We start from the raw sequence: 23,509 nt of genomic DNA on the forward strand, positions 1-23,509 counted from the left end.
AAGGTGTTTTCACACATAACACCTCCCTAGGGTTCACCTCCACCAGCTACAGGCAGGTAAAATGCCCATGGCACCGAGGTGGCCCAGTCTCCGCTAGGATCTGATGGTGAGAGCGCTGTCTGGTCTAGCCAGCTCATTGCACTCACACCTTTCACCTATTGTAGATTCAGCTTCTTTGGGCAGTGCTGCCCAGGGCTCCCTGCCCCCCCATTCACTGCTAGGTCCCATCACAACCTGCAGTAAACTGACAGTCAGGCCATAGGGTTTAAATGCAGCACACCCAGCAGCAAAGCTAGACACAGTGCACAGAGGCATTGAGGTCACACTTTACAGCTCCACACCACAGCCACAGGCTAGAAACTTACTTTTATTTGTTTTAAACCAAAGCTGAGATTCTCCCACAATCCCAGGACTCCAGGAGCTGGGGCTTTATCATGGGCCTTGGCAATGCTGCGACTGGCAGCCTGTTCCCCTCCTGCACCACACCCCCTCACTACAATTTCCAGCTGTGTCTGAACTTCCCCACGTCCTTATTCCATGAGAAGCTTCTGCAGCATTGTCCATCATCCCTGCTCCCAGTGAGACCAGCCAGCCCTGCTAGAGCCCAGAGGAGGACTCTGGGTTTGGGCAGGGGGCGGAGTTCAGCCCTCAGGGTGCAGCTCAGTGTGAAGCTATCACAATCCAGTCTGATACACAGATCCTGTCACCCACTCGCACGGTCTGAAGCTGGCAAGAGCAGTGTGTGTGTGTGTCTGCAATGGGAGTGAGTCAGTGCCACTGTGAGACCTTTCCCCTCTGCATCCCCCAACCAACCAGTGTGTTTTGAATTTCCTACATTTAACAGTCCTGTTAACGCAGTTCCCACCAATTAGCACATTCTGATTTAACAAGGGATTGGTTTAAAGCATTATCATGAATTGCTATGGTTCTCTTTTGAGTTTGGGTTGGGGAGGAAACATCTGACGTGTTGCCATTTCCCCACTTTCCCATTAGAGCAAGGTTCTTTCCCAGGTGTCAGCATTTGTGTCTGATTCCCCCAGTGTATTTCCTGGCCCTTGTATGCCTGGGAGAAGAGTCAGCTACATAGACCCTTCTGGAGTCAAGTTCTTCATGTTTTTCTTTCATGATTCCCTTTGCCCCATGGGAGGAGTTCGGCAGGTGGGTTTCAGACCTGGGGTGTTTGGCTGTTCTTTTTCCCCTTCTGTCTGGGAGGTGTTTCCAGTTGTTGATGCACCTGCTCTGTTTTATCCCCCATCCTCCATGTCGTGGGCAGGAGCTTTTGGAAATATTCTCCCACAGATGGCCTTGCCCTGTTTTTTTTCACATCCTTGTCTTCAGGGGCTGGGTGCTGTCCAGGCGATGGGGCTGTTTTTCCTGTGACAGGTGGTTCTGTGTTGTTTTCTGCCTCCTTCCCATCATTCGGGGCAGAGGTCTGTGCAGGGGCTCTGGAATCTCCCTGTCTAACAGACCCACTAACTCCTAATTTCTGGGGGAAATCCCAGTCGCTGCGGGGGCAGATGCTGAGGGGTTTCCCTTGGTCCTTCCCCACAGCGAGACCAGGGCTGAGGAATGGGAACAATCTCTCAGAACCTTCTACAGGAATCTTCAGAATAAGGGCCATTGAATTGACACTATAAAATGAGAGACTCTCCCCTTCTAGATCCAGATAGACCCCAACCACTGTCGGTGTCACACCCAAGTTATGGATCACAGTATTGGCCTCGCTGGGGTGATACCGCTCCCCAGATCTCCCCAGAGCCGAGCACCCCCCCTCAGGGAGTCTCTCCAGCCTCTCCTGTCTCACTCTGCCCCTCACAGTCTTACTCAGCACCCCCAGCTCCCAGTACAGGCTGTCCCCCACCTCCACCTCCCAGTACCCCCGGCAAGCCCCTCCCTCCCCATCATGAACCTTCCTGGCCACAAACCCCTCCCTCCCCACAGCAACCAGGGCCCCAGGGGGGGTAGCCAGCCCTAGGGAGGCAGGGTCGTGTTGAATTATTCGGCCATCCTTAGAAATGGTGAGCTCGGGGTGTTTGAAATCTGGATCCAGGGTGATGGGAACTGGGGAGAGAAACCAGAATATCCCCATTAGCCATGGGTCAGTGGGGGACCCCACGATCCGACAGAAGAGAGATTACAGCCAGCACAGCTGGAAAGGACAGCCTAAGGGTTGGGATGGCTAGTGGGACTGGCACCGCTAGCCTGGATCCAGCCTTGGGCTCCAGGGAGTTCCAGGGCTGTGATTGGGCCTGACCCCTGAGCTGGTGGAGAGGTGTGGAGAGCTGGAGTGAGGGATTAGACTTCTTGTATACTCTCACTCCCCCCTGCACAGGATCTGTGCATGAGAGGGGTTAGGGATTCTGGGCAAAGTTCCCTCTAAGCTGCACGACCATGCAACAGGCGATCAAGGGCTGGGCAGGTGGGGGAAAGGCACCTCTCTCCCAGCCCAGCCCAGCCCCGGAGCTGCCATGGCCTGGGAGAGGCGCTTCTCCCCCTGCCAGGAGCTGCTGTGGCAAGAGAGGGGTGGGGGGAATCCTCTCTCCCTGCTGCAGCCCCGGGGCAGCCTGCACCCCAAACCCCTCATCCCCAGCCCCACCCAGAGCCCTCACCCCCAGCTGGAGCCTTCACCCCCCGCACCGCAACCCCCTGCCCCAGCCCTGAACCCCTTCCCACACCCTAAGCCACTCATCCCTGGCTCCACCCAGAGCCTGCACCCCTAGCCAGAGCCTTCACACACACACCCTGCAACCCAACCCTCTGCCCCAGCCCTGAGCCCCATCCCACACTCAGAACCCCTCGGCCCCACCCCCACCACACATCACCTCCATATAGGTGCACATAACAAAATTCATTCTGTACATGGATGTAAAACATTAGAGGGAACATTGCTCCTGGGGGCCTATGGATTGTGTCCAGGAGGGCTGAAGACTCTGCAGGTTGCAGAGGGAGGGCTGAGTGGGGCTGTCGAGGGAGCTGACAGGGTAGGGATGGATCATCACTGACAGGCCAATGGGAGATGGGGTGAGGTCATCAGGACTAAGGGGTAGATTGTGAGGGAGCTGCCCGGGTGTGAGACTTACAGCTCAGGGCAGCATGTTCATGATCATTCACGGCATCCAGCCCCATGGCTCTGCAGCCAGCGCACACCCTGCCCCACCTGCCGCACCTGCCCCATGGGGACTGCACACCTCTGACAGCTCAGTGACATACCCCAGCACAGAATCTGCTCAGCCCCTCGCAGCCCCACTCACCCATGTAGCTCCGAGCCCTCCTGAAATCTGAAAGGGAAGAGGAACAAACATAGTCAGGGGCAGGGCAAATGCAGGGAACTCACTCCCACAGGAGATGTCATTCTGGGAGAGGGGTCATTGGCAGATATCAAGGAAACGAGTGATGTGAAATGTGACATGATAACACGTCCTCTTACCTAGTTCTCTGACCGCTTTGTCTGAAATGGAAAGAGATGGAGTTATTCCCTGTCATTTAGGCAGAGGACTCAGTTCTGGGTGCTGCTCTGTGATGATGTGACCACTTTATACATTGTTTATGGTCCCTCACTGCCAAAGGAGAAATGTCCCAGTTCATCCCAGGGACCAGAGATTTCTGGTAATTGCAATGCCCATCTCTCAGGGATGTCTTTATATTGTATCTTAGTATCAGGGACTGGAACAAATGTTGTTCTCAGTGATGCTGCTGTAAATCCAAAATAACTGCATATGCTTTACTGGAATGAATCTGGATTTACACCGCTGTCACTCAGAGCAGAACTCAGGCCTGTAAGAAGCTGTAGTTTGGCTGTGGTGGCCTCCAGCAGATTGGGGATTTTAAAGGCAGACTGACTGGATAAAATTCCTGGGTGGGACTTGCAAAGCATCCAACCTTGATGGAAGGTGCATGTCTGAAGACCTCTATGGCTTTGACATTGTCCACCCTTCCATCTCAGGAGAATTTCTTTCCTGTGTTACTAACAGCCCTTTGGAGCATCACAATTACACACTCCAGCTGTAACTAGGGGATAGACATGCAGATGATTGGAGCTTAGAGCTAGGATCTGGTCTTGGCAACAAAGCATGGAAACATGAGCCACGTTGTGGGAAATGGCCTAGAAGAGCCTACACTCCAGCAGTCATCTATAGAAAGCGGCTGTCTCCCTCCTGCTGCTGCATCATAACAATGTGATTGGCATTGGATGGTAAAGGCAAGGTGACACCTATTTAACCTAGGGTGACCATATTTCCCAAAGGGAAAACAGGACACCGTGTGGGGCTGGCCCAAGGTCTCCTCCCCACAGGGCAGGCCTCAGCTGCTTGCCCGAGGCATTCCTCCCCCCACCCAAGACTGTCACTGGTCACTTGAACCCTGTCTGCCCCCTACTTGAGGCTGCCGCTGGTCACTGGAACCCTACTTGCCTCCCCACGCACTGGAACCCTTCCTCCCCCCCTCCAGCCCAGCCTCACCCTGCTCAGGGCTGGCATCTCTGTTCACGCCCCCCCCCACATGTTCCTCTGCACCACACCACACTTTTCTGACAAAAGTGGGCATTTGTCCCGTTTGCTCTTGCCAACTTGATCTTTTGCCAAAAAAGTCAGGATGGCTGGGACAGGGCTTAAAAAAGGGATTGTCCCATCCAAAATGGGACGTATGGTCGCCTTTGTCTAACCAGGCACAAGGGCTGGTAACCCTGTGTCTGCTGCAGAGCTCACAGTGATGCCGTGGGACTGGAGTGACTACTGTGACTAAGATTCAGTATGGGTCGTTCCAAACAGAGTGACATGGGGCTGTTCCAAACATTGGGTACATCTACACTGCAGCTGGGAGTGAGCTTCCCAGTTTGGGCAGGCAGACACATGCTAGTTCAGCTGAAGCTAGTGAGCTAAAAGCAGCCGGGTACCTCAGGTGGTGACTTGGGCTAGTACAAATCTGCCCGGATCCTCTGTGTATATACTTGGATGGTTACACTGAGCCGCTGCACCTGCTATCCATAACCACACTGCTATTGTTAGCATTACCTCAAGCAGAACGAGCCTGTGTCTGGCTACCCAAGCTGGGAAGGTTGCTCCCAGCTGCATTCAGGGTGGATTTAGGGGGCGGCGACCCAGGCGACCACCTGAGGTGCTGAGATTGGGGGGGCACCAAGTTTGGGGGGTTGTTTTTGTTGTTAGCAACAAAAGGGAAAATAAAGTATTTGAAGTAACATGTTTCAGGTATTCCGTATGAGGATTCATTTTTCACTAACCTACTAGAATGTTCTAGACCTTTGTAGAATCTTGTGGAACCTTCCAGACTTTCTGAGAACTACATTTTTCTTGAACCTTCTAGAATCTTGTCAGCCATGCCCCCACAGGCATATAAAGAGGGGGTGTCACCAGTCAGTCAGTGAGCTATAAGAATGAACTGAAGTGAAGTGAGAGCCCAGATGCGATATTGTGAACCTTGTTTTATTGTTTTATTGTTTAATTGTGGAAGTGTACTTGTGTTTTAAGACTTCAAGAGTTTAAGTAGTGACTAATGAAGGACATATTTAAGGAGACACCAGAGATATCTATTGAACCCCTATGTACTCAACAATAAAAAAAAAAACCTCTTACTTCTTTTAACACGTAATGTTTGATGACTTTCTAAGAATGTGGAACACAGATTTTTGCTATCCCTAATACTGTCTGTCTTCCCCCATAGAAAATAAAATATGCCCCCGAAGAAGCCTTCAGAGCTTAGTAAAGGAAGCAAAAAGCTCAGTTGCAATCTAGTTTGCAGCAAGGGAAAAATTTGATTGGAAAATATCTGAAACAGAACAACATAGACTGGGCTTTAGGCAGTAACGATTGTCCCACTGCAGAAGAAATTGAGGTGCGAAGTGTAAATGATGGAAATCCTATTTCTAAGGAATTATCAGATTTACCTGAAGAATGGAAATGTGAGGAAAGTGATGCAGAATTGGCCTGTTTTCCTGGAAGCATAAAGGAGAGTGATGATAAAGAAGAATGTGGCTCACATGAAAAGGAGAAAAATAATAAATGTAACCCTTCTGCCAGGTGGAACCAGCAGCAACCAGGGCCAGGTTCAGTATCTAGGGGTTCCTTTTCAACAATACAACACAGAACCAGATCAAGTCCCCACCCAGTAACCTGGGAAAATTACACACCATCCCTGAGCACATCTGAGAGCCAATACCTCCCCACTTGGAAGCAGAGTCTGAGTCTAGAAAATAAACTTTTAATGAAAGGAGGAAAGTCACCTGAAATTAATTAGGGAAAATGCCACAAGCAGGATTCATAACCATAAAACTATGAACAGGACACCCACCCCACAGTGTGTGGGACAGTGCCTTCTGCCTCATGTTCTTGAGTTCTACAACCAAAAGTTTCTTTTCTGTGCCCCTCTCTGCTCCCTCACCATATGCCACTCACAGTGGTTGTCCTTGGTCAGTGAGGACCCAGGGCTCAGAGGTGCATCTGTGTGACTTAACCTCCCACCCGGGGAAGGTTGCTTGCTCCACCCTCTGAGCACTTGCTCTGACTGGCTGCCTTTCCAGCCGCCTGCTCACCACTCCTAGTGGCCGCCCATCAGCCACCTTCCACTGCCACCTACCTCTATGCTGTGACCTCTGCAGGTCAGTCTCTTAGTGATTGTTAGCTCTTAGCAAGCAGGGCAGAAACCACCACAACTGATTTCAGCTCTGATTGAGCATTTAAAATAACAAAGAGGCTCCTAATAAAGCCTATTTAGCTCTTTCTTTGAACAGTGGGGAGGAACAGGCTAACCAGACTGGGGACCCATAGAGAGAGTCATAAGAACATAAGAACGGCCGTACTGGGTCAGACCAAAGGTCCATCTAGCTCAGTATCCTGTCTACCAACAGTGGCCAATGCCAGGTTCCCCAGAGGGAGTGAACCTAACAGGTAATGATCAAGAGATCTCTCTCCTGCCATCCATCTTCACACTCTGACAAACAGAGGCTAGGGACACCATTCCTTACCCATCCTGGCTAATAGCCATTAATGGACTTAACCTCCATGAATTTATCCAGTTCTCTTTTAAATGTGGTTATAATCCTAGCCTTCACAACCTCCTCAGGCAAGGATAATAATATATGGAGATATACCTATCTCATAGAGCTGTAAGGGACCCTAAAAGGTCATTGAGTCCAGCCTCCTGCCTTCACTAGCAGGACCAAGTACTGAATTTGCTCCAGATCCCTAAGTGGCCCCCTCAAGGATTGAGCTCACAACCCTGGGTTTAGCAGGTTAAGGGTCAAACCATTGAGCTATCCCTCCCATTTAACACCTTCTGGTTAGGACACCTCTCCCCACGCCTCTTACTTTCACAGGACTATGGCATTGAAGCCCCTGGCTTAACGAGGTCCTTTCAGCTGAAGGTAAGCCCCTCATTTGGGACAGGTTAAGCACAGTTCTGCTCCCCTTTATTCATACAATAATGACAAGAACATTGGTAACAGCATTTCACTATCCCAGCATTCAGTACTAAAGTGATTTGTAACCTGTCACCAACCAAAATTGATCACTTTGAGTAACACAGCTCTATCTGGTGGACATCTAGGCAGAGTAGGTGTGTTCATGTAAATACAAGTATTGGGGGTAGCCGTGTTAGTCTGGATATACTGTAAATACAGTTTGCTCCTGAAGTCTCTTCACCTCCCAGCTAGCTGTCAGGGGAAAGCTCATTCAGACCCTGCTTACATGAAGAAGAATCAGCCTTGCATGGTGACAGAAACAGCAGTCAGAAAAACTGCACACCGCAAATTGATATATCTGATCCTAATTTATGGCCAGAGATCCTAATCTCTGCTGATATTCATCGTACAATTTGAATGGGCCAAGCAAACTCAAGGATATGACATATCCGATAAATGAGCAAAAATGACATATCTCAAAGTCACACTGCAAAAGAGTGCTCGAGAATGGTGAGAAACTGAATCAGTGTTGGCTAGTTTACTCAAAATCAACTGACAAAGTGTTCTGGTTTTGTTGCAAAATATTTTACAAGAATGCCAAACTGTTGCTTGCACTTTCTGGGTACAATTACTGGCATAACATATCTGATGCTCTGAAGCAACATGAAAAGTCACCCGACCATTTTACAGCCTACTCCAAATGGATGCAGGTCGAGTCCAGGCTCAAGCTGAATAAATAAACTGAACTTAACAGAAATGTCTTTGTTTTGGTAGAGCTTCTTGGGAAATACGGTGATGATGTCATGCGTAAGCACCTTCGTCGAGTAGTTCATAAAGCAGCTATGGACCATTACTGAAGCAAAACCATCCAAAACAAATTCATTGATCTTATGGCAAGGAAGGTGCTTGATAACATGTTGATGTGGCTTGGCAAAGAAAAGTACTACACCGTAATAATGGAATGCACTTCTGACTTTAGTCACAGTGAAAAGATGTCATTTACAGTAAGATTTGTTGACAACAAGGATGGCTGTATATAAGTAAAGGAACACTGTTTGTCTGTGGAAACTCTACTGGAAAAGGCCTAAAAGAACTGTTTATGAATGTTTTGAATGAGAATAAAATAAAGCTTTGGGACTGCCATAGCCAAGGCTATGACAATGGTGCAAACACAAAGGGAAGAAACAGCAGACTCCAGGCAAGGACTCTTGCACTAAATCCAAAAGCTGTCTTCATGCCTTGTGGCTACTATTCCCTCATCCTGGTTGTGTAAGATGCAGTGTCATCTTCTTTAGATTCACTTTCTCTCTTTGGAGTACTGCAAAGGATATATGTCCTCTTTTCAACATCAAGTATCAGGTGGAAGATCCTCACGGACAATGTTACAAATCTGACCGTGAAGCTGCTAAGTGACACTCACTGGGAGAGTTGCGTTGACAGCGTAAAGCCAGTGCGGTACCAAGGGACTGAGGTTTACGATGCCATCATGGAACTGGCGTAGTTGAGTAAAACTGAGGCCAGAATTCTACACGAGATGCAAAACCTGGCAAACCACATCACTGACTTCAAATTTCTGGTCTCAATTGTGGTTTGACATGATATCATGTTCCAAGTAAACATTGTAAGCAAGGCATTACAAACTCAGTTGATGGACACGGCGCCCGCTACTACTTTGATGAGAAGCTGCCTTGATTTCACTGTGACCTAGAGAGACAACGGATTTGAAGATGCCATCACTGCTGCCAAAGAAATGGTGGAAAACTTAGGAGTTGAGACCGTCTTCAAGGAAACTTGTATTCATCAGAAGAAGAGACAGTTTGGTTATGAGGGCAGAGATGAGATAATAGAAAGATTGGAAGAAAAATTCAAGAGGGAGATTTTTTGATCACTCGTTGACACTGCTTGAGTGTCCATTGAAGAAAGATTCAAACAAATGAAGCACCGCAAAAAGACCTGGGAGGTTTTGTATGTGACCTTAGTAAGCTGCCAGCAGACAGGAAAATACTCTTGAACAATTGTACAGACTTTCACCAGACGCTGACACATGGGGAATGTTCGGACGTCAACGATAAAGACCTTTATGTTGAATTGGACAACATCCATTACATTTTGTCACATGGAAAGCACTCACCACTCCAAGTTCTCCAGTTCATTCATGATGCAGAGCTGAAGGACACTTTTCCTAATTTGTGGATAGCTTTGAGGATTCTGCTCACACTGCCGGTCACAGTTGTGAGTGTTGAACGCAGCTTTTCAAAGCTCAGACTCATTAAAAAATATCTTCGATCAACAGACTGACATCACTTGCTATTTTATTGCTTGAAAATGCCATTGGCAAGTCTTTGGATCTCTCTGACACTGTGCTTCAGTTTGCAAGGGTAAAGGCGAGAAAAGCGACCTTTTGAACTAAAGGACTAGGGTTTACATTCTAAGGCTGTCTCCTACAGTAACACTATTTAATACTGGTCCACCTGATGTTGGTGCACAGTTCAATTTCTTAACATTAGTACATTTCAATTATTGTTAAAATTTAGAAGTTTCTATGGGCTTAGAGGAAACAATTTTTTTGTTTGTTTATATATTGCATGATTTATAATTCCTAGCATGCAAATGTATCATCTTATATGACAGGGATAAATCATGCATGCAAATCATGCGTCAAAGTTGTGAAATGGGCTACAAGTGCAATACAAAATAAGGTATTCAAAAGTTTAACAAATGGAGGGGGGCAACAAAGACACTCCTTCCCTGGGGCACCATTTGGTCTCGGATTGGCCCTGGCTGCAGTGTAGATGCCAAGGATCTCAGAACTGACAGGGCATGGCAGACAAATCTGTTGTTAATGAACAGCAGATGAGGTCCCAGATCAGCCCTAAATACAGCCCACAAATTGCCCCTGGGCAGCACCCAAAGCTGCTGGCACAGTTAGGAATGAGGGGAGGGAGCATCACACCCGAACATGTATCACATAGAGAGAGGCCTGCACTGCTGCAGCCTGTCACCTGGACTCACGCCTCCTATTTCTGTGCCGGGCAATCCCTTTGTGGTGCAGATTTGGAAAAGTGTGTAACTCTAGGGTTAGTGGTTGGCAGCAGGAGCTTAGCTGGAGAAGGGTCCGTGGGGCTGTGTGGCACTAGATTTAGAGTCCACCCCTGGAGACATGGGGTCAGGTGCTGTCTCGGCTCCTAGTGGAACAATGTGGGTGGTGGGGCCCATAACAGTGCATCTCACAACGCCCATATAGAACATAGTAGGGTTTGGAGGCTCTATTCATCTAAGGCCCAGGCCTAGACTAGGAGAGGGAAAACAGGACAGGACTGAGGAGCGGAGGGCTGGGATAGCAGGGAAGTTGTGGGTGGGGACTGAGGGATGCCAGCAGAGCTGGGGCTGGGGGAGGAAGCCCAGAACAGGGATAGCAGGGAGATGCAGGCAGTGGCGGTGTTTGTGCCATGGAGACCCCCTGCACAGTACTTAGTTCCAGCGCCCCTTCCAGTGTCCTGGCATGTGTGGTGTGTGCGAGGTCACGCTGTGTGGAGGACACCATTCAGAGCCCTGGGCAGCACTGATCAAGATGGAGCAGCTGACGCCTGGCAGGCCAGATCTGGCTTTCAGAGGGCCCCTCGCAGCCTTGGGGTTCCCTGCAATTGTACATGGGGAGGCTACCCTTGGCTCAGCCTCTTCTGCCTGTGCCCCTCCGGTGGCTGGAGCCCCCAGACCACAGACCCCGAGAATCCCCGGTGGCCGGAGCCCCCAGATGCCCTGCTCCCTCCCACTCAGCTGGAGGAGCCCCGGGCAAGCCACAGCCAAGTCCAGGAAGATTACTGAGGAACCCAGGAAGCTGAATAGCACATATTGCTTCCTCAGCCACCCTGGAACCTGCATGGGGCATAATAAAGGAAAAACTTCACCCCAAACCCCACAATGTGGTGAGCCTCCCCTAGCCTATTATACCCACTGCCCATGATAGAGGTAGTGATTTTTTCTATCTTGTCATGGTGTGAAAGCACAAACACACTTTTACTAGGGATTATCCAAGTACCTGATTCCAAGGCATTCCTCACGTTTTCTGAAATGGGGAAGAGAAATGGGTTAGACACAGAGATACACTGTGTGATGCTGTGTGCCTCATAATGACTGGGGGTTAGTTACAGACAACCCACAACCACACTCCCAGCCCCAGTGCAGGAGCCAACAGCTTTGATAGGAGCAGGGCTGGTGGTTAGTGATACGCACCAACACGCATGACCCCTGGGATTTGCAAAGCATTTAACCTTGATGGAAGATGTGGATCTGGATCCCAATACAGCTCTGACATTCCCAACCCTTCTGTCTAAGGGGAATTCCTTTTCTGTGTTACTAACAGCCCTTTGGAGCACCAAAGCTACACACTCTAGATATAAGTAGGGCAGAGGTTCTCAAACTGTGGGTCAGGACCCCAAAGTGGGTTGCGACCCTGTTTTCAAGGGGTCACCAGAGCTGGAGTTGGACTTGCTGGGGGCTGGGGCTGAAGCCAAAGCCTGAGCCACACTGCCCAGGGCCGAAGCTGAAGCGCAAGGACTTCAGTCCTTGATGGTGGCTGATGGTTACAGGTCCCTTGCCTTGGGCTTCAGCTTTGACCCTCCCACCCCTGCCCCGGACAGTGGGACCTGGGCTTTGGCTTTGATCCCCTCAGCCAGGGTGGCGGGGCTCGGGGGGACTCAGGCTTCAATCCATGGGGTCATGTACTAATTTTTATTGTCAGAAGCGGGTCGTGGCACAATGAAGTTTGAGAACCCCTGAACTAGGGGACAGCTGGACCTGGTGATGATTGGAGCTCAGAGCTGGGATCTGGCCTTGGAGACAAAGCATAAAAATGTGAGCCTGAGTCTGGTCTCTTGCTCATCTCCACATTCTCAGAAATGGCCCAGAACAACCTGCACTACTGCAGTCATCTATACAAAGCGGCTGAGCCTCTCCTACTGTATCAGAACACATGCTTGGCATTAGCTTGTCAAAGGCAAGGTGACACTTGTCTGTCTCTCCAGACATGAGAGCAGGTAACCCTGTGTCTGCTGCAGAGAGCTCACAGTGCTGTGGTGGGACTGGGGAGACGCTAATGTGACTCCAATTTTGGCCCGAACTGTTCACTCAGCGCTGCCCTGCGGTGTCGGTGCTTCTTGATCTGCTCAGCACCGTGTGTGGCTGGGAGCCTCTGCCTGGGACTCTAATGGGAAGGTGGATGAACTTACCAATTGTCTTATGCAGCTCATCTCGCTCTGGGGAGAGAAGAAAAGGAGACCATCATGGGTTCAGCGTGGGTCGTTCCAAGAACAGTGACTTGGGGTTGTCTTTGGGTATATCTACACTGCAGCTGGGACTGAGTTCCCAGTCTGGGCAGGCAGACGAGTGCTAGCTCTGCTCGAGCCAGTGTGCTAAAAGCAGCAGGGTAGGCAGGAGGAGCATGTGCAGCCGCTTGGGCTAGCTGCTCAAATGCAAACCCACTCAGACCCCCCGGGTATGTACTCGGATGGCTACCCTGAGCTGCTCCCCTGGTACCCCAGCCACACTGCTATTGTTAGCGCATTAGCTCAAGCAGAGCTAGCGAGTGGCTGGCTACCCGCACTGGGAAGCTCGCTCCCAGCTGCAGTGTAGATGTACCCAATGAGCCAAGGGTCTCAGAACTGACCGGACACATCAGACAAAACTGTTGTTAATGAACAACGGACGAGGTCGCAGATCAGCCCCTAGACAGAGACCACAATTGGCCCCGGGGGGCAGCACCCCCAATGATGGCACTGCCGGGAATGAGGGGAGGGAGAGTCACACCAGAACATGTATCATGTAGAGAGAGGCCTGCACTGCAGCAGCCTGTACCCGGCCTCACACCTCCTATTTCTGTGCCGTGTAATCCCTCTGTGGTGCTGATTTGCACAAGTGTGTAACTCTAGTGTTAGTGGTTGGCAGGAGCTTAGCTGGGGAAGAGCTCCATGAGGCTGTGTGGCACTGGATTTACTGCCCACCCCTAGAGATTTGGAGTCATGTCCTGTCTTGGTTCCTAATGGAACAATGTGGTTGGTGGGGCCTATTAGAGTGCACCTCACACAGCTCATACAGGGCGTAGTAGGGGTTGGAGTCTCTGTTTATTCGTGGCCCAGGCCTAGCAGGGAAGGGGGCAGAGGACAGGACTGAGGAACCCAGGGCGGGGATAGCATAGAGATTGTGGGTGGGGATTCAGAGACATCGGCAGTTCGGTCAAGAGCTCAGGGCTGGAATAGCAGGGGACTGCAGCTGGGCCCTGAAGGGCACTGGCAGAGCTGTGTGCATGCAGAGAACCCAGCATTGGGATAGCAGGGATTTTGCAAATCAGAATTGAGATGTAGCCACAGACCTTCATGGAGGAAGTTTGCCCAGAGCCTCACTAAGGGCTTGTCTACACAGCCCATAGTTTGGCCTATGTGACTGTAATTTGCAGCACACACCAAAGTGCTGCGCTATAACAGCCCCATGTGGATGCTGGTGGTGCACACTAAACGGTACTTAGTTCGCACTAACATAGTCTTCTTCAAATATGACTCTGTTAATGTGAACTAGGAACCTTTTAGTTCACACCCAGAGCATCCACATGGGGTTGTTACAGTGCAGCTCTTTGGTGAGCACTGCTATTCACACCCCTGTAATCTGAACCTTTGGGCAGTGTAGCCACAGCCTGAGTCCTGCCATTCCAGACGCATTAAATTCACTCTCTGTTGTTAAGAATGTGAGCTCCAAAATCTGCAGGTTTCAAAGTAGCAGCCGTTACTGGTTTTTGAATGTTATGATTCCTGATGTCAGATTTGTGTCCATTTATTCTTTTGCGTAGAGACTGTCCGGTTTGGCAAATGTACATGGCAGAGGGGCATTGCTGGCACATGATGGCATATATCACATTGGTAGATGTGTAGGTGAATGAGCCTCTGATGGTGTGGCTGATGTGGTTAGGTCCTATGATGGTGTCCCTTGAATAGATATGTGGACAGAGTTGGCAATGGGCTTTGTTGCAAGGATAGGTTCCTGGGTTAGTATTTTTGTTGTGTGGTGTGTAGTTGCTGGTGTGTATTTGCTTCAGGTTGGGAGGCTGTCTGTAAGCGAGGACTGGTGGGAGAACACTTCAACCTCTCTAATCACTCAGTGACAGACTTGAAGGTGTCAGTTTTGCAACAAAAAAGCTTCAAAAACAGACTCCAAAGAAAGACTGCTGAACTTGAATTAATATGCAAATTAGACACAATTAACTTAGGCCTAAACAGAGACTGGGAATGGTTGGATCATTACACTAATTGAATTTCCCCCCCCCCCATGTTAAGTTCGCCTCACACCTTCTATGGGTCATCTCGATTATCACTTCAAAGTTTTTTCTTCTGCTGCTACTGATAGCTCATCTCAATTGATTGGCTTCTTACAGTTGGTATGGCTACTTCCACCTTTTCATGTTCTCTGTATGTATAAATATCTTCTTACTGTATGTTCCATTCTATGCAGCCGAAGAAGTGGGCTGTAGCCCACGAAAGCTTATGCTGAAATAAATGTGTTAGTCTCTAAGGTGCCACAAGTACTCCTGTTCTTTTTCCAAAATCTGCAGTGTTTGTTTATTTCCAGGTAGGGAGAGATGATCATGAAGGTGACTGAAGTGTGTACATTGTATGTGGTCATAGGTGCTGAGCACCCTCCAGCAGCCAAGCTCCCGCTTCTGCCTCCCTCCCCCCCCCCGCACCGCTCACCCACTGGTGGCCCTGCTTACCAACTCCTTCTAGAGCACTTTGAACAGCTGATTTGTGGAGTTCAGGAAGCTCCAGGAGGGAGGGGGAGGAGGGGGGACAGGGTGCACTGGGGGAGGAGGCGGGGAAGAGGCAGGGTTGGGGTGGAGACTTGGGAGAAGGAGCATGGCAGGGCGGAGCAGGGACAGGGACATGGGGGAAAGGTTGGAATGGGGGCGGGGTGGGGGCAGAGCAGGGGTGGGAAGAGGTGGGGCGGGCACTTTGAGGAAGGGGTGGAGGGGGGGTCAAGTACACCCCAGCTAGAGGGGAAGTCGGCACCTATGTATGTGGTGATATTTCTATCTCATTATACTATGAAAGCACAAACACACGTTTACTAGGGTTTAGCCAAGTACCTGCTTCCCAGGTCTTCTTCTCAGTCTCTGAAATGGGGAAGAGAAAAGCGTTAGACCCAGATGGTCATAGACATCCCAGTGCCACACTCCCAGCCCCAGAGCCAAAGCTGGCAGGTATGGCAGGAGCAGGGCTGGGGGTTAGTGATATGCACCAACACACAGGAGACCTGGGGAGTCTCTCACTCCTTAGCCCTTGTCTACACACCCACTTGCACCAATGTAACTAATTAGGTTTCAAAACATGCCTTGAATTAAACTGGGGCAGGGCTGCGTGTAGCGCAGGCCTTGGGCTGGTGCAGCAGGCTAGTAGAACCATTGAGATGGGGTCAGTTACTCCACAGCGACCCCTGTGGCTGGTTACATAACAGCACTGATTGCTAGGGGAGTCCCATGCAGCCTTTCCCAGCTGGAGGAGTGGTGGCCACAAGAGGGCATGGCAGAGGGCAAAGGAAATGAACGGGGCGGGGGGATCCTCGGGGCTCTTCCATGCTGTGATTGCCCTAAGAACCCCGGTCACCGTGCTGGCATGTTCTTTGCACCTTTCATCTATATTTCCCTGTGTGTCTGTGCACTGCCCAGCAGAACGGGTCAGCACCATCACAGTGCAAACCAATATCATTATTAAATATAGAAAAGTTCACAGTGGAATAAATTAGACATGTGGACTTTTTAAAAAAGGTGCTGCTGTGTCTATTACCACAGCACAAGCGAGTGAATGTCATAGATTCACAGAGTTTCAGGCCAGAAGGGACCATTAGGTCATCTGCTCTAACCATCTGCAGAGCACAGGCCAGAGAATCTCACCCAATTCCCCCTGCACCAAGCCCAATAACTTGTGTTTAGCTACAGCAGCTTCCAGAAAGGTGCCCAGTCTGGATCTGACACCATCAAGAGATGGAGAATTCCCCACAGCCCTGGGGAGCTTGTGCCAGTGGTTAATCACCCTCCCTGTGTCCTGTGCATTCGACAGTCACAGGGAAGGAATCATCTCACAGAGCGTCATTGACCTTCCAGTGTCATTTCCTTTAAGGAGAATAGAACCACCGAGCAATTGTCCAGGGTTAGTGGGACAGAATCTGACCCAGATTTGTTACTGCAGGCCTGTATCCCTGCCCCACCCACATGCAGGGAATCTTACAATCACAGAGCCTTGGGTATCCGCTACGAAATACACATTTGCCAACCTGTTATCATCGGGGTGTGTGAGAACGTGGGGGAGATGAGGGATCACTGGGCAGAAACCTTCTGGCTCCATCCCTTTCATTGCACTGAGCCCACAGAAAACACCAAGCAGTCATAGAGCTCACACATCTCAACAGACAGAGCAAGGGCTAGAGCAGGAGACCTACCAAGAAGTAACAGAGCACCCTCTTTAGAGCGTTTCTTCTGAGAGGCCTTTCGCTTCGCTGTAAGACAGAGAATCAAACACTGCAGTGAGACAGGGAAGGAAGGGGAAACACTGAACAATATGCTAATACAGGTGGGGGTGGGGACTCCAGTGTGTTTGCTAGTTTTGTTTATTTCCTAAAACCAACCAAAGGTCAATATCTGAATAATAAGACACTCCCATGCCCCACCCCAGTGCCCTCTAGGGCCAGGCTCTAAACATGCAAATAACACATTCCCATTACCTGTGTATCCAAGATATGCACAAGCTCCAGCAGCAATGAGAACCAGAGTGAACAATATCCAGAATGCAGCCAGCCAGGGAGAAACCTGGGGGAAGATGTCACCTGGCAAACAGAGAGCGCAGTGTGAGAGGAGCATTGTCCCATCCTAGAGCTGGAGAATGGGGTTTGCCACTTGGGTTGACAGCTGAGTCCTGGCTCAGGGAGCCCAGAAATCCATGGGAATGAAGGAAACGTCCCCTCCACACTCAAATCACAGCCACATATGGAGCCATTGAAACCAGAGAAGACAGCGCAGCATCAGTTCCAAGAACCAGGACTCTGCTCTGCCCAAATGCCTCCCACTGCTACAAGCCAACAGCCAGCGGCTCCGTGCTCAGCCTGCCCAGCCCTGCCCATACCAGCTGGCTGCTCGGATGGTCACTGTCACACAGCTCCCTGTTCTCAGTCACCAAGTCCAGTCCAGATACGTTCAACAGAGAACATTTTTTTCCTAGTTGGCCCCAGTGTGTTATGAGTTGATGAATGTATAGATGTTAAGGCCAAAAGGAGGCATTATGACCATCTAGTCAGACCTCCTGTACAACCCAGGCCAGAGACCCTCCTGCAGTGATCCCTGCATCCAGCCCAGAACTTCTGTTCCAGCCACAGCCGATCTTATAGAAAGTGACGCCTAGTTTGGGTTTAAAGATTCCAAGTAAGGGATAATCCATTACATCTCTAGGTCACTTATTCCAATGGTTAATTCCCCTCACTGTTAAAAATTTGCACCTTATTTCTAGTCTGAATTTGTCTAGCTTCGACTTCCAGCCATCAGACCTATCGACTGTCAGAAATCTTCCCCCTGTGTAGGTACCTACAGACTGTGATCAAGTCACCTTTTAACCTCCACTTGGATAAGCTCTATAACTTGAGTTCCTATGATTCTAACTATGAGGCAGGTTTCCAGACTTCTGATTGTTCTTGTAGTTATTTTCTGAGCAATTTCCAATTTGTCAGCTTCCCATATGAAAGTGTGGACACCAGAACTAGACACAGTATCCAGTACTGGTCTGGCTAACACCACACACAGGGGTGATGTCACCTACTTTCCCCTGCTAGCTATTCTCATTTATACATACAAGGATTGCGTTCACCATCTTAGCTCCAGCATCGGTCTGGGAGCTCATGTTCAAGTCCTTTTCAGAGTCACTGCTTTCCAGGATACAGTCTCCCATCCCGTAAGTGTGACCTGTATTCTTTGTTCATAGATGTGCGACCTGGCATTTGGCCATGTTGAAATACATGTTTGACAAAATGGGAATTTTCACTCAGGCCATTGCACTGGTCCTGTGGATCCATGACAGCATGTTGTTAGTGTGAACCCACCTTACCAAGCAACACAGGTCAGTCTGTAGTACTGACCTGTCCCCATCGTTATGTGCCACTCCACCAATTTTTGGGTCATCTGCAAATTTTACCAGCAATGATTTTATATTTCCTTCCAACTCTTTGATAAAGCTATTGTATAGCATTGGCCCAGAACAGATCCCTGTGGAACCTCACTAGAAACATCCCCATTGGAGGATGATTCGCCATTACAATTACTTTGAGATCTATCAGTTAGCCATCCATTTTTAATCCATTGAATGTGGGCTACCTTGATTTTGTACAGTGCTAATTTTTGTTATCAGAGTTTCATGCAGAACTAAGCCAATGCTCTTCAGAGTCTGAGTCCTGGTCTACACTACAAAGTTAGATTGGGTTAATTACATTGTTAAAGGCTGTGAAAAATTTATCTCCCTGTGCAATGTATTTAAGCCAAACTAAGCTCCTGTGTAGACATAATTAGGTTGATGGAAGAGTTCTTCTATCAACCAAGCTACCGCCTCTCAGAGAGGTGGATTTATTACAGCCACAGAAGGACCCCTTCTACCACTATATTAAGTGTTTACCCTACCGCAGTGCTGCTGTAGGGTTTCTAGTACAGACACACCCTGAATCTATGTCAGCACAGTTACCTTTATCAATCAAATGCGCCAACTCCTCCAGGAACGATATTGAGTTCATTTCACAAGACTCAGCCCAGATCTTGACAGGCAGTTTGTCCAGATAACAGAAATCTCCATCACTAATAGCCCCACAAATCAGGTTAGAAGGACATTTCTTCTCTCAATACCAGAAATAGGCCCTAGCTGAGTGCAATTCTCAAGTGACTCAGGCCCCACATTCCCGTGGTGACCCCTGTAAGCCTTGCTGGAGCCCTAGATATAACTAAAAGTGTGAACCAAAGGCTGTGAATCAGAATAGATTGGGCCTTGGAAAAATAACAGCACACTAGGTAAGCACATTCCTGAGTGGAGAGGATGGTGCAATGATACAACAGATCTCTCAAGTAACTATGTAAACACTTTCATAGGAGACGGTACAGGAAAACACTGACCCCTTGAAGGATAACGATGGGATGACAGGGTAATGAATAAGGGTTGGTCACCAGCCATGTTTGGAGTGAAATATGTAACTTGTTTGTAGGAGAAGTCATAGAAGGGGCATCTTTGTACTAATCTCGGGGACAGCATCCTGGAGCACTGACTGAGCAGGTACCATGTCACAAGCACACATGTGTTAGTGTAACTGTAGCTCCTATGAGCCACTAGTACCATGTTTTGTTGACCATAAACCTGGCTGAGCACCTTCAACACCGAACGGAGCCTGCGATCTATCGGATAAATAACATTGACATCTGCAGAACTGACATGCTGCTCCAACTTAAGAGCATCTGTGGAACTTCAACAACAGCAACACTGGCAGCAATAACAACTTAGCAGCCTTAACAACACAAGGCAGTACTAACAACAACCCATTCTGCATGCGGGACCAGGAAGGAACTCACCTGAGAGGTGAATGGCAGATCTCTGCTCAGTCTCCAGCAGGCCATTCCACACTATGCAGCTGATGTCTCCATTCTCTTCCCCTTCTGTGACAGTGACGTGACTCACAACACTATACAGATTCTCCCTGTCCTGAGTCATGTCGGTCACACTCTCCATTGCCAGGTTCTGCCAGTTCTTTCCAACCCACTGGAGTTTGGGTTTGGGGAACCAGCCTGCGGTTCTACAGGCCAGCCCGATCCCCTGATCACGGGGGCCCAGTACGTCAATGAACACTGGAGCCACTGCTGCAGGGAGAGATGGAGAGCGTGTGTATCAGGAAATCATGTCTTTGGTAGCACCATGTGATTTCCCCAGCAACCACAGGATATAGGGGGCTGTGACTGCAAGCTCCATTCCTTTATGTGCAAAGCCTCCCTGGGACCCCTCATCTTGATGACTGGGGAAATTAAATAATGCCATCTTGCATTTCCATAGAGCCCTGAGCCCTGAAATCTCACTGAGGAATATGCAGGGTGAAACTGCTACAGAGATCACTGCACCAGCTGCTGAAATGCAGCTACATCTGGGATGGAGCCCAACAGCTGTCAGAATCACTGCACTTCAGTACAGAGCAGGAAGTGGGGGATGGTGACACTGCCTACATCACTGCTATGACTCCTCCTGTGCCACCTTCCTAATACTGCCCCCTCTGGTGTCCTTCTCCTGCACTGGTAACAGTGCCCCAGGCCAAGCCACCCCTCCTGCTTGGATTTCTCTCTCCCAGTGCTGCACACAACCACCCTCCCCTCCTTTCAATCTCTCCCTAAAAGCACACATCTCTTCCGGAGCCTTTGGACTAGGAGTCACCAAAGATGGGAGATGATTTAAAACAACCTCAATGTTCTGCATTATCACAGGAGGGCCCCTCACTGGGGCTTGATGTTTCTAAACTGTATTGTCTGGGGCTACATTACTCAGTGAGGTAAATGGCCAGAGACCATCCCTTCCACTGCCCTTGTACAGCACTGAATGCGGGGTCAGTGCCCAGGGAATAACAAACAATATCCCAGCCCTTGGACATTGCAGGGGGAGTCTTAGGGAGGCCGAATATAATTGTCACCTGACCTGGGATTTGGGCAGAACATGGGGGTAAAGGTCCCGATGACTCCAACAGCACCACAATGAGCGTGAGAGCTGAGGACTGTAGCTTTACATCTCATTGAAATTAGGTCATTTAATGCAGCATTGACCCTGCTAGCACCACAATGGGGGTCTGCGCTGAGTGCGAGGGGAAAACGCCCCCTACTGAGTCCTGCACACAGCTCCCTGCAGCACAGGACCCTAGTGCAATGCTGGGCTCAATGTTGGGGTGCCCCCGGGGGTACAGGATGCTCTGGCTGCCCAGGCTGAGCATCCCCTAGTGCTGCATCTCACCTGCAACCCGTAGCTCAATGGTGGCTTCCTGGGTCCATTCTGGGTTCCTCACAAGACACTGGTATTTCCCATCATCCGCCACTTGGAGCCGTTTCAGCTTCAAGGAGACGTTCCCACTGCTGAATTCCTGCGGGAACAGCTCTGTCCGGGTCTGGTAACCCTCCCCTGGCAGGTCCTGGGAACCCTCATCCGAGTACTTGTGAACCGGGATAAAGCCTGATCCAGTTTTCCTCCACAGCACTTCCATGCTGGGCAGCCGGGCCGGGGGCGAGAGCTGGCAGGGTAACACCACATCCCGGCCAACTACCCCCACCACGGGGTGTGGGGAGCCAGCCAGAGAGAACTTCTCTGGAACAGAAAACCGCAGGAGCAGAGTGAGTGAGAGGAATGAGGAGAGGGTGTCACTGAGCCAGAGCCCACCAGTTACAGACGCGCAATGAGTGAGAGGAGATGGCATCACTGAGATAAACAGAATTCCATCAGTCGTGCATTGCTCGTAGCAGAAGGTTCCCATGTGTAGCTTAACTGAGTTACTCTCAGTGTGGACACAGGGCAGTGCAGTCATACCACAGCTGGCACAAACTAGTCCTCCAATGCTGTCCTACAATCCCCTGGAAACTCCTCCAAGGTGCCTGTCTTGCAACCTACCTACACTCTGTTGGCAAGGAATAGCCCCAGCTGGAAGCCACCTGCCACTTCATAGTGCCCTACTCAGCCCCATGGCACCCAGTTACAAGCTCTTTCCAGTGCGAGCAACTTCTTTGATGGATTCACATAGACCCACAATGGCTGCTGAGAGGTCACCTCAGAGGGCTTCTGCCTGGCCTGAGGGTATGGGGTCTTTCATTGCCCTTTGGACCGATGAACGTCCCTTCCATGGATTCAATAGCCCAAACAGAAACTGGCTTAGATGGGGAGTCACCCTTCTGGAGATCGGTGTCTGGGGGGAATTAAGCATCTGAAAGTGATTTATGTGATGTCTGCACAATAGCTGTGTCTGAAGCAGTGGTGCCCAAACTTCTCCTGTCGTGCCCCCCTACCAGTAATGGAATCTCTTCACACTGCCTTCCATTACTGCACAGCCAAGACTTTCTCAGCTTGGGCTGAAGGGTGAGCTGGGGGCAGAACTGAGGGTGGGGATGGAGCTGGGGCTAGAGGTGAAGCTGGTCTCAGGGTGGAGAGGGAATGACGGGAGAGTCGGGCTGGAGGCAGAGCAGGGGGTGGAGTGGAGCTGCAGCTGGGCCTGGAGCTCGGCTAGGGCTGGGGGCTGGAGCTGTGGCTGGGGTCAGAGCTGCGCCGGGGGTGGAGCCAAGCTGCAGCTGGGCCTGGAGCTGGCCTAGGGCTGGGGCCCAGAGCTGCAGCTGGGGGCGGGGCTGGACTGGGGGTGGAGCCAGGCTGGGGGTGGAGCGGAGCTAAAGCAGGTATCGGAGCTGGGCAGGGAGCAGAGCAGGAAGCATAGTGGAACTGTAGCTGGGGCTGGGGCAGAGGGCGAGTGGAGCTGTGGCTGAGGTCGCAGCTTTTCCAGGGTCAGAGCAGGACTGGGTGGCACTCCCTCCCCATCCCCCATGGGGGCTGACCTGAGCCCCGCTGCCCCTCCCCGAACGTTCCTCCACGCCCCCCTAGGGGACCATGCCCCACAGTTTGGGAATGACTGGTCTGAAGGGTCTCCACACTCATCTGTCCCACCATGGGTCAATTGTAGAGTAATTGGTACCAAGCTGCATCACCTGACACTGTGTGGCTACAGGGGGAGGGATAAGGGTGAGATTTTGAAAGCCACCAAGGAGATTTTCATACTAAGTGTTGACAGCTCTTGGGCTACCATGTGTGTTTCATAAACCCCAGCTCCTGGAGGCATGGGATTCTATGAGAATCTCAGCTTTCATATAAAACCAAAGTCAGTTTCTAGCTCTAGTGGTTGCAGAGAGAAGCTTGAAAATGTGACCCGGTGTGACCAAAGGCTCAAAAAAGCAAGGGAAATAAGAACCAAGGGAGGAGTCACTGGGCCTCTGATGCCCCTACCCAGCCCAGCAGGGGGTCTCGTACATGGGAGACA

At 50.2% G+C, this 23,509-nt stretch overlaps 1 protein-coding gene across 1 annotated transcript in view; it reads right to left on the reverse strand.

Moving 5' to 3' along the window:
* Positions 1-347: 347 nt before the first annotated feature.
* Positions 348-23,509, reverse strand: part of LOC128826710 (butyrophilin subfamily 3 member A1-like) — a 30,761-nt gene continuing 7,599 nt past the window's right edge. Inside the window, exons 3-12 of the mRNA XM_054010149.1 lie at positions 21,454-21,801; positions 20,040-20,324; positions 17,171-17,272; positions 16,889-16,945; positions 15,540-15,566; positions 12,640-12,666; positions 11,451-11,477; positions 3,428-3,448; positions 3,252-3,278; positions 348-2,061 (exon numbers count right to left, since the gene is read on the reverse strand). Coding sequence (XP_053866124.1) covers positions 1,166-2,061; positions 3,252-3,278; positions 3,428-3,448; positions 11,451-11,477; positions 12,640-12,666; positions 15,540-15,566; positions 16,889-16,945; positions 17,171-17,272; positions 20,040-20,324; positions 21,454-21,801 — 1,817 coding nt within the window. The 3' untranslated portion in view covers positions 348-1,165. The remainder of the gene's footprint in view (positions 2,062-3,251; positions 3,279-3,427; positions 3,449-11,450; positions 11,478-12,639; positions 12,667-15,539; positions 15,567-16,888; positions 16,946-17,170; positions 17,273-20,039; positions 20,325-21,453; positions 21,802-23,509) is intronic.

Source organism: Malaclemys terrapin, chromosome 20 (genome assembly GCF_027887155.1).
Source record: "Malaclemys terrapin pileata isolate rMalTer1 chromosome 20, rMalTer1.hap1, whole genome shotgun sequence".
In the NCBI taxonomy this organism is placed as follows: domain Eukaryota; kingdom Metazoa; phylum Chordata; order Testudines; family Emydidae; genus Malaclemys; species Malaclemys terrapin.